This window comes from Papio anubis, chromosome 6, assembly GCF_008728515.1.
Source record: "Papio anubis isolate 15944 chromosome 6, Panubis1.0, whole genome shotgun sequence".
Lineage (NCBI taxonomy): Eukaryota > Metazoa > Chordata > Mammalia > Primates > Cercopithecidae > Papio > Papio anubis.
The window spans coordinates 27,636,768-27,648,524 of NC_044981.1; the positions used below are offsets into that span (position 1 = coordinate 27,636,768).

Below are 11,757 nucleotides of genomic sequence, written 5' to 3' on the forward strand. Positions count from 1 at the left end.
AAACTCTGCCCTCTCCCTGTTTGCCTAAAAGCAGGCCATAAATGTGCAGAAGTTTCGCTCCTCCTCTCTCTACCAGAGAGGACAAAAAATAATCACCAGAGACGACTCATCAGCCTAGAGAGGGCACCAGAGCAATCTGCATAACAACTTTACTAACCAGCCTTTATCTATCATTAGTTTACTATACATTTGCCTTCCCACAATTTGTTACTCCTACAGACTCAAAATCCTTTTCCTTTGTCTTTTAATTTCTCTAAAAACTTATTGATCTTATTAAAGATGCTGTATATAAACTGGAGTTTTAAGTCACATTTTTAATTACTCATTTCTAGGTACTCCCACTTGTGACATGTGCTGTACACATGTTAATAAACTTGTTTGTTTTTTTCTTCTTAATGTGTCTTTTGTCACAAGAGCTCTAGCTGAGAACTCAGAAGTGTAGAGAGAAAATAATTTTTTCCTCCCACATGAGGCTTCCAGGAAAACCAGGTCTTCCTGACAAAATTAATGACATACTTTGACAAACTTTCTACTCTCTTAGTTATCTTCTTGGTTTTCCAATGTTTTTCTTTCATATCTTAAATCTGATTTATGATATGAATGTATGTCTTGATTTTAACTGTATGTATAAACATATTCTCTTTATTGTTATTGTGATGATGTTTGAAGTGGGAAATGAAGAACACACCTCAAAAAGAGTCTTCAGCCATGCACAGTGGCTCATGCCTGTAATCCCAGCACTTTGGGAAGCTGAGGTGGGTGGATCACGAGGTCAGGAGTTTGAGACCAGCCTGACCAACATGGTGAAACCTTATCTCTACTAAAAATACAAAAAAAATTAGCTGGGCCTGGTGGTACGCACCTGTAATCCCAGCTACTTAGGAGGTTGAGGCAGGAGAATCGCTTGCACCAGGGAGGCAGAGGTTGCAGTGAGCTGAGATCCAGCCATTGCACTCCAGCCTGGGCAACAGAGTGAGACTCTGTCTCAAAAAAAAAAAAAGTCTTCATTTGATTATATTTTATTTTTATTTTAGCTATTAATATCTTCTAATAGCTGTTTTAGAAGTTATATCAAAACATAAAACTCTAACCATTTATTCAAATATATTAGAAATGTAAATGACATAAGAATTGTTAAGTACTTTATTTGGACTAGTGCAAATAGCATAAATGTGAATTTAAATCTATACAAAAAGTTAAGTAATTGAATATCAGTAAAATATTAATCAATAAATAATAAATATAAATTATATATGTATGACTAGTGAGATCTTACTAAGCTAGTCTAGCCATTTTGTTCAATTATCTCCATTATTTCCTACAGCTTCCTGTGGAGTAACTCTTATTGTCTTTACTCTCATTATAAAGATGAGGAAATTAAGACATAAACAGCAAAAGTGTCTGCAACGAAGTCACAATTTAAGTCTAGGTTTGTTCCATTGCAGAGGCTGAGTTCCTCACTATTCTCCAAAGTAAATATCTACATGAAAACACTGAAAAACAAAGAAATTACATTTTAAATTATGTCAGGATTACAGTTTCTTTAGAGTTAAAAGAATTTCACAGTGTATCCATGCATGTAAAAAATATTAAATATATGAAAAGATGACTATTTCAATAGATAGATATCATAAAGTTAATAGGATAATCTTTGGACTGTGATTTATAGATATTTTTCAGTTTCCCTAATCTGAATTTCCTAAATTTTTAACTACGTACATGAATTGCTTTCTAATTATTTGGACACCAACTGATTTACTACAGTTCAATTCAGGCACTAATTATTTGGAGTTAGCTGGACCTCACCAGTTAAAGGGCACATTTCCCAACAAGACTATCCCAACTTCAGATACCAACTGCAAGTGGGGTTCCCAGGCCACTTGCTCTTCTGAGCAACTGGCTTCAAATCCAGGGATTCCCACTACCCCTTCATGTTGAATAATTTGCTAGAATGACTCATAGAATATAAAAAGTGCTATCCTTATGATTATAGTTTTATCGTAAAGAATACAAATCAGGACCAGTCAGATGAAGAGACACATAGGGCAAGTCTTGGAAGGGTCCTGAAAGCAAAGCTTCTGTGCCATCTCTATGTGGAAGCAGCAGTCACCTCCCTAGGATATCTATGTGTTCACAAACCAATAAACTTACTGACCTTGGTATTCAGAGCTTTTATGAGGGTTTCATTATGTAGGCAGGATTGATTGAATCCTTGACCGTATGATTGAACTTTTTGAGGCCCAGGGAAAGCTTTCCCTTTGTACTCTGAAGCTTCACTGAAAATCCTGTCAAGAGGCAGATTAATAGAAGAAAAGGCATACACATTTATTTAACATGTACACAGGAGCCTTCAGAATGAAGACCTAAAAATACAGGGGAAATTGTCCATTTTTATGCTTAGGTTCAACAAAGTATGGATAGCTATGTAGAAATATGATTGGACATAAGGAGTATGATCTAATGCTAAGAGACTGAGTGGGGAAATCCAGCCAGGCCTGTCTAGATTCTTGGGCTGTCTGTGCAGTATTTCTTTTGTACATGGAATGGTGGTCTTACGACTTACAGTCAAACAAGGTAAGTTAAATAATTTTTTTGTGGCCAGTTTTTACAGGAAAAAATAAAGTTTATAGGTTTCTTTTTTCTTTTGTTTTCTTTTCCTTTTTTTTTTTTTTTTTTTTTTTGAGATGGAATCTCGCGTGGTTGTCCAGCCTGGAGTGCTGTGGTGTAATTTCAGCTTACTGTAACCGCTGCCTCCCAGGTTCAAGAGATTCTCCTGCCTCAGCCTCCTGAGTAGCTGATATTACAGACGTGTGACACCATGCCCTGTTAATTTTTATATTTTTAGTAAAGACAGGGTTTCACCATGTTGGCCAGGTTGGTCTCGAAGTCCTGACCTTAAGTGATCTGCCTGCCTTGGCCTCTCTAAGTGCTGGGATTACAGGCATGAGCCTCCACGCCCAGCCTAAACAAGCTTATATTAAAGATGACAATTTATTACTTATAAACAAATCAATAAATCTTGCTGAGTAACTAGTTCATTAACTCAAGACTCAATCAACAAAACCAAAAGTAAATTCTGAATGTAACACAGAATTTAAAAACCATAATACTCAATGATGGTAAACATACACAAGAACAGTTACTGCTGGCAAAAGTGAATGGAATAAAACTTTTGAGGAAAATGTAGTAACAGTCATCAAAATACCTTAAAATCTGCATCCTTTGTGACAAAACACTTCAATTCTACATTTTCCTCAGGAAGTAAATTTTGTACAGTTCTCCTTTAAAATAGGAAAAAGAAAATTAGAAAGCACATTTTGCTAAATACTAGAAATATTGTTAAAGTGGACCTAGAAAATTCCTATGATGGAATATTAAGGAGATCTAAATTACTGCTTTTAAAAATTTTCCTAATGTGAATTTTCTAAACTTTTAACTGTGAACAAAGATTCCCTTTTGCAAACCATCTTGATTAAATTATAGACAGAATAGAATTTTGGTAATAGTTCCGAGTATGTATAATGTTAAAGGTGGTACTTAATCAGCAGGGAGAAGATGAATTATTTTAAAAATCTTGTTGATTAATAAATTCCCAGGGAATTGGTTAACACTTTAGTAGGGAGAATTCAGGAGGAGAAATAATAAGCAGACATTAAAATCACTTTTTGTAAACTCTTTACATAAGGGAAATTGATTAAAATAACAGCGCGAAGTTGTAAAATGACATATACTGCATACATATTGTAGGAAAAAAATGTGCATTTATCTGCTCACCAAAATATCTTATTAGCTAGCAGTAGAGCTGTTTGTGTGATGGGAAAATGAGGATAACAGGCTGTTGCTACTGTACTAGTTTTTTTTTTTTTTTAAATATGAATATATAAAAAAAGAGGGTCTCCTAAAGTGTAAGTGCTACCACGCTGGGCTAATGTTTTAATTTAATTTAATTGTTTTCTTGGTAGAGATGGGGGTCTCACTATTTTGCTCACGCTGATCTCAAACTCCTGACGTCCAGGTACACTCCCACCTTGGCCTCCTAAAATGGTGGGATCACAGACGTGAGCCACCGAGCCCGGTCACTTTTTTGTATTGCCCACAGTGTTGATGTATATCTTCTGCGTTCAAAAGCAATTTTTTAAAGCCTTATAACGTGGTAACAAAATAGTTTGCACATTACAAAATTCAGAACACGGAAACAAGAACTTCGCTTTTTCCTCTTTATTTCGGTGTGGCCCTTTCGATTTCCCCCACCGGGGCGGGACTTCCCGACGACTTCTTCAGGTTCTCAGTCTGGTCCGGCCAACTGTCTTATAAAGGCGCTGCCTTCAGGCCAGAGTCCTCACAAGGTTGTGTACGACTCCGTCTTGCTCATCATGTCTGGCCGCGGCAAAGGCGGAAGGGTCTTGGCAGTTGCGCTAAGCGCCACCGGCAGTGCTGCGTGACAACATCCAGGGCATCACCAAGCCGGTGCCATCCGGTTTCCTTGTTCGCGGCGGCGTGAAGCGCATCTCTGGCCCCCATCTACGAGGAGATTCCCGTGGGTGCGCTGGAAAAGTCTTCCCTGGAGAACGTGATCCGGGACGCCAGACTCCACGGAGCACGCCAAGCGCAAGACAGTCACCGCCATGGATGTGGTTTACGCGCTGAAGCGCCAGGGTCGCACCCTCTACGGTTTCGGTGGCTGAGCGTCGTCATTTTCTATCAAGAAAAGGCCCTTTTCAGGGCCCCCCTATTTTCTCAGCTGAGGAGTGGTAACACTGGATTTGGTAGGGCTGGAATTTTGCTTCTAAGTCAGTTTTGGGGCGAGCAGTTTTCTGAAGACAGCGGCACACGTGGTCATTCACCCGCGGTCACCGTTGGTAGAACTAATTACGAGTTGTAATGCAGTCTACATTTGCTCAAAATTCATAAGCTTGTTTACGTAATGGGGAATGTGCAGTACCAGTAACTCTTGTAGTCCCTGTAGTGAGCTTGACAATGGTCATCGGAAATCGTTTTTGAAAAACCCCTGAATCCACAAGTTTTTTTTTTTGTCAGCGAGTTGGAGTGCAGTGGCGCAATCTCGGCTCACTGCAACCTCCGCCTCCTGGGTGCAAGCAATTCTGCCTCAGCCTGCCGAGTAGCTGGGATTACAGGTATGCGCCACCACACCCAGCTAATTTTTGTGTTTTTAGTAGAGATGGTGTTTCACCATGTTGGCCAGGATGGTCTCTATCTCCTGACCTCGTGATCCGCCCGCCTCGGCCTCCTAACGTGCGGCCTCTTAAGGGATTTTAAGAGAATTTTTTACTTTTCTCCACTTTCATTAACGTATGACAAATTACAACATGTACAATCTGATCTGACATACATTCATTGTGGAATGATTACATCGAGCTTAACATCCATCTCACTTTCTGGTGAGAACATTTAAAGCTTACTATCGGCAATTTTCAAGTACAAAGTACATTAACTATTGTCACCATGCTTTAAAATAGATCTCCAGAATTTATATCTCTTGAGTCCCATTATACCTCCATCCTCATTCTCTGGCAGGGACCATTTTACTGAGTTCAACATTTTTAGACTCCTCATGTAAGTGATATCATGCTGTTTTTGTTTTTCTGTGCCTGGTTTGTTTTACTTAGCATAATGTTGTAAGAAATGACAAGATTCATTTTTTTAAGGCTGAGTAGTATTCCATTGTATATATGCCCCATTTTCTGTATCCATTCATCTGGCATTGGATACTTGATTTATTGAAAGAGCTTTATAAGTTTAAATTCATAAATGAAATCCAGTGAGTAAAGCTTTTTTTTTTTTTTTTGGTGAGGCTCAGTCACTCGTTATGATCATGAAAATGATGGATGTGTAATTGGTGATATCAAAAGATCTGGAAGGACAATAATAGTGGCATTGATTCAGTTAAAGCAAAAGTACAAAACTTTGTAGTCCAAGTAATTACCATAGGGGAATTTAAATTATACTTTTTTTTTAACTTGAAGTTTTGTTAAGGGAAAAATATTGTATTTTACATGAAAAACAGTTTTAAATCCCAAAAATTTGTCAGATCTGGAATTGCTACATGGGCCTAAATAAATTTTTTGGATATAAATGATAACGTTTCTCTTTAAGATGTAAAAAATAATATATATATTTTAAGTATGTATATCTGTGTGTGTATGTGTGTGTGTATATATATATATATTTTTTGAGACAGAGCGTTACTCTGTCAACCAGTCTGGAGAGCAATGGCAGGATCTCCACTCATTGCAACCTCTGCCTCCTGGGTTCAAGCGGTTCTGGTGCCTCAGTCTCCGGAGTAGCTGAGATTATACATGCAGGCCACCATGCCCAGCTAATTTTTGTGTATTTTTAGTAGAGAAGGGGTCTCAGGATGTTGTTCAGGCTGGTCTCGAACTCCTGGTCTTAAGCAATCTGACTGTCTCATCCTCCCAAAGTGTTAGGATTATAGGCATGAGCCATCGCGCTGGGCCAAAAATACATTTTTAAAGTTAAGACGTAAATGTTTTATAACTTTACACCACCAAAGCGATGTGACATGGTGAAAAATTTAAGCACAATCATAAGAAGCAGATTATTTGCAATCAAATCTGTAACAATCATATTCTAGTCGTGGGATCTTGGGGTGAGATGCATATGCTCTCTAAGCCTCTGTATTTTTGTAAACAATTATGTGATGATGATAAAAATAGTTCCTAGCTCTAAGGGTTGTTGTAAGGATTAAATGAGTTGGGCCAGGTGGCTCATGCCTGTAATCTCCACTTTTAAGGAGGTAGATGTGGGAGGACAGCTTGAGCCCAGGAGTTGGAGACCTGCCTAAGCCATGTAGTGAAACCCTGTTTACCACAAAAAGTTAAAAAAAAAAAAAAAAAGACAAATAATAAGTGTAAATGAATTGGTAAATAAAAAGCACTTAGGACACTGACAATAGTATGTTTAGTGTGAAACACTTAGCATTACTCATTTATGCCAGGCCCATAACCCGTAATTGCATCTGACCATCATCCCTGGGTAAGAGCAATCTTTTTGTGTGTGTGTGTGACACTCTTGTGTCTGGAGGGCAGAGGCGTGATCTCGGTTTACTGGAACCTCTGAGTCCCAGGTTTAAGCGATTCCCAGCCTCAGCCTCTCGCATAGCTGGGATTACAAGCGTGTGCCACCACGCCTGGCTAATTTTTTGTATTTTTAGTAGAGATGGGGTTTCACCATGTAGGCCAGAATGGTCTCCAACTCCTGGCCTAAATCTATCTGCCAGCCTTGGCCTCCAAAATTGCTGGGATTACAGGCATGACACCAGGCCCAGACAGCAACATTTTCTAACAGCCACATTTTAGTATTCTAGATTCAGCCAGCAATTGTGTAATCAAATCTTTGTCTGTTATGAAGCCATAGGAAAGACCTGTGTCAAGTGCATTTTTTCACACAGTTTTTGCCAGTGGAGACATCTTCATTATTCCTATAGTATCCTATCTTTTTAAAGTTTGTACTCATACTTTGTGTGGTAAATGAAAGGCAAGATCCTTCCCTATCCTTATGAGGATGACTACAGCATAACTGGATAGGCTTGCTATTTTTATCTTTCCCTGTGTTCTCACTACCGTTTTATTAATCTCAGTTCTTTTTTACAGGGTAGCACAGAATTTAGCAGAAAGAGATCCAGCCATGTAGACCAGAGATTTGTCTAAGTGACAGCATGTAAGAATCAGGAAGGAAAATTTTCTGTTTAAATACCAACAGTTTCTTTCCTTAATGCAATTATTATTTTTTAAATCTAACCTACAAGGTGATGGTGTCCTTAAACCAATTAAATCAGAATCTCGGGTTGGATAACCTCAAATATGACTTATTAGCACTTCCCATTAATCACTGGTCCTTCAGGCCTTTAAATTTACTTAGGAATCTCACTTTTAATACCATCTTATCAACTTCAATTGTAAATAAGAGAACACTCAAAGGCTGAGGAATTCTCAGCGGTAAAGCTCTGACCCACGTTCAGTAACAAAGGGTAAGTTAGTCTTTGTTGTGATCATTCTTTGTTGTACTGAGTAGCTACATATTTCTACTCAAGGATTCAAATTCTCACTTTTCTCAAGAATTGGGCCAAAACCGATAAACTAAACTTATTTACGGTTCACGGATTAAAGGTTGTTGCATAAGAAGGTCTTGTGTTCAGCAGTTGGATTTACAGTGCCAGAAACATGTAACAACTGCTTGACTTTCCTCCCCAGCTATACTTCGAAAATTGGCACTTAAATATAACTAACTTTAAAACCTCAACAAGAGTATCGTGGCCATGTGTGGTGGCTCACTCCTGTAATGCCAACACTAGGTATAGGCGAGACATTTGAGGCCAGGATATTGAAACTAGCCTGGGAAACATACGCAGACCCGGTCTTTGGAAAAACAATTAGCGTTGCGTGGTGGCGCGTGCGAAGTTCCAGCTAATCGGGAGGCTACAGTGAGCCATGACACTGCACTACGGTCTGCGCGACACCCCATGTCAGTAAGCCCTGGAACACCTGAAAGAAGCTGTGTTGAGTATTTACTGGTACTGGAAAGCGATTAGTGACTGATACCTACTTACAGCGACTAGGGAGGGACGCATGCTCCGATAGGGCAAACTCAGCAGGTACGGACAAACAGTAAAGAGAATCTGGGCAAACAAGCATCACGGCTCCTCAACTGAGAAAGTGGGGGCCCTGAAAAGGGCCTTTTCTTGGTAGACTAGGACGCTTAACCGCCGAAACCGTAGAGGGTGCGACCCTGGCGCTTCAGCGCATAAACCACATCCATGGCGGTGGTGACTGCTCCAGGCTTTGGCGTTCGTAGGTCACAGCGTCCCGGATCATTGGCACCAGCACCCCACGGCCCCTCGCAGATGAGGCCAGAGATGCGCTTCACGCCGCCGCGGCGAGCGCCGGATGGCCGGCTTGGTGATGCCCTGGATGTTGTCACGCAGCACCTTGCGGTGGCGCTTAGCGCCGCCTTTGCCAAGACCCTTCCCGCCTTTGCCGCGGCCAGACATGATGAGCAAGACGAGTCGTACACAACGCCTTGTGAGGACTCTGGCCTGAGGCAGCGCCTTTATAAGACAGTTGGCGGACCGAACTGAGAACCTGAAAGAAGTCGTCGGGAAGTCCCGCCCCGGTGGGGGAGGGGAAATCGAAAGGGCCACACCGAAATAGGGAAAAAAGGCGAGCTTCTTGTTTCCGTGTTCTGAATTTTGTAATGTGCAAACTATTTTGTTACCACGTTATAAGGCTTTAAAAAATTGCTTTTGAACGCAGAAGATATACATCAATACTGTGGGGAATACAAGAAACGACAAGAAATTAAGAAAGTACAACCTGTTATCCCATCACACAGAGATCACTAGTGCTAGTTTATAACGTATTTTGCAAAGCAGTTGCACATATTTTTCCAAGAAAATGTATACAGTGTTGTATATGGCGTTTTGTAACCTCCTTATATTGATTACAGTTTAATCAATTTCTATTAAAGAGATAAAATAGTGTCTTTCTTAGGAATTATCAATACAGTTTTAATCAGTTCCCCAGCAATTTTTTAATCTGCGGTATTTTAAGAATAATGTTTTCAACATTCAAAATAAATTTATTTTTTCTCTATGCTTGGGACCAATATTGAAATTTGTATGATTTATTACACCAAACTTTAAATTTTTATTACATTAATATTTAAAACTGAATTAGAGGTCTCATGATTTGGTACTGCTGGTCCCCTCATTATTTCCTTTCCAAATTTCCTAATCTGTTTCACCAAGGTTTCTTGGCAACTTTGGAGACCTTTTGTGAAGTTTGAATAAAAATCTCTTTGAGATTTTGATAATAATTGCGTTAGCGTTAGGACTTATTTGGAATAGAATTAATATCCTTAAAACAAGTTCTTATAACTAGAAAATTGGTGTTTGTAGGTTTTGTGTGTGGGGCGGGCGCTTTTTTTGGGAGGGGGATGGAGTCTCGCTCTGTCCTCAGGCTGGAGAGCAGTGGCGCGATCTAGGTTCACTGCAACCTCCGTCTCCCAGGTTCAAGCAATTCTCATGCCTCGACCTCCCGAGTAGCGCGGCACAGGCATGCGCCACCACGCCCAGCTAATTTTTTTGTATTTTTAGTAGAGACCAGGTTTCACCATGTTGGACAGGATGGTCTTGATCTCTTGACATCGTGATCCGACCGCCTCAGCCTCAGAAAGTGTTGGGATTACAGGCGTGAGCCACCGCGCTTGGACGCTTGTAGGTTTTAAAAAAGACACTTTTACATGACCCAACTAAAGATTTGTTATCAACCATTATGGAACAACTTTGTTTCCGTATATTTAATTTTCTTTCTTAGTAAATACAGGGTTATACTCTGAAATTTTTATTTTTTTTGTAACAGAGTCTTGTCCTTTCACTCAGGCTGGAGTGCAATGGCCCAATCTCAGCTCACTGCAACCTCCACCTCCAGGGTTCAAGTGATTCTCCCACCTTAGTCTCCCGAGTAGCTGGGATTACAGGCACTCACCACCACGCCCGGCTAATTTTTTTGTATCTTTGTGGAGACAGGGTTTCACCATTTGGTCAGGCTAGTCTCGAACTCCTGATCTCGTGATCCACATACCTTGGCCTCCCAAAGTGCTGGGATTACAGGTGTGAGGTCACTGCGCCCGGCCACTCTGAAATTATTTTAACACCTTTGAAAATTATAAAACTCCTATAACTATTCTAATATAATCTCTTAGTATTCAATTCTTTGTTTACAAAGTAGTTAAGAGCTGAAACTCTGGAATTAGAAAACTTTGGTTTTAGATTAAATGTTTACCTATTAGACTCAAGCTGACTTGTTACCGATCAGACACGAAGTGACTTGTTTATTCTCTTTAAATCTTTGCTCATCTACAAAGTTAGATCAGGATAGTGATGGTACTGTTGGGGTGCAGAATGATTCCCCAAAATGTGGTTCTTGGGCATGCTGAGTGCTGTTGAACACTGAAAGGCCTCAGAAATAAGCTTCAGAATCAAAGCCCCTCTAACCTCGTCTTGTTTCTCTTTCCTATACATGCGAAGGAACTCTGACATTTCCTAATCGGACCAAGAAAATTTCTTAACAAAAGAAACAGAATTGCCTTCTATCCCCTCCCTAGTTATTTCATTATTGCAGAAAAGAAGACTGGATATGGATTTTTCAAGATAATGCCTTCCTCTCTGTCTCATTTAAATTACCAAGACATACTAGATGCCATGGCTCCTCCCCATAATCCCAGCACTGTAGGAGGTCAAGGCAGGTGGATCCCTTGAGCTCAGGAGTTCGAAACCAGCCTGGCCAACATGGTGAATCCCCGTCTCTACAAAGTTTACAAAAAATTAGCCAGGTGGTGGCGCATGCCTGTAATCCCAGCTACTTGGGAGGCTGAGGCAGGAGAATCACTGGAACCTGGAAGGCGGAGGTTGCAGTGAGCCAAGATTGCACCATTGCACTCCAGCCTGAGTAACAAGAGTGAAACTCCATCTAAAAAAAAAAAAAAAAAAAATTAGCCAGGTGTACTGGTGCACACCTGTGTTCGCAGCTACTAAGGAGGCTGAGGTAGGAGGATCACTTGAATCCCAGAGGTAGAGGTTGCAGTGAGTGGAGACTGTGCCACTGCACTCCAGCCTGGGTGATGGAGTAAGACTCCATCTCAAAATAAATACATAAATTACGAAGACAATTATTTACAAGCTAATTTATTTTTGTGGTCCATTTATTCTCTATAACAATC

General features: G+C 40.1%; 1 protein-coding gene and 1 pseudogene across 2 annotated transcripts in view; one reads left to right on the forward strand and one right to left on the reverse strand.

Annotated features, from left to right (window-relative positions):
• Window positions 1–4,367: 4,367 nt before the first annotated feature.
• Window positions 4,368–4,729, forward strand: LOC101018174 (histone H4). The gene is given in 5 exon segments (XM_003897217.4): window positions 4,368–4,395; window positions 4,398–4,427; window positions 4,430–4,515; window positions 4,517–4,584; window positions 4,586–4,729. Coding segments are annotated over 5 exon segments (306 nt in total). The 5' UTR covers window positions 4,368–4,373; the 3' UTR covers window positions 4,686–4,729.
• A 3,965-nt stretch (window positions 4,730–8,694) lies between these two features.
• The window catches only part of LOC101018548, a 43,487-nt pseudogene continuing 40,424 nt past the window's right edge, over window positions 8,695–11,757 (reverse strand). Inside the window, exon 3 of the transcript XR_004184510.1 lies at window positions 8,695–9,056. The product of XR_004184510.1 is annotated as an uncharacterized LOC101018548 (transcript). The remainder of the gene's footprint in view (window positions 9,057–11,757) is intronic.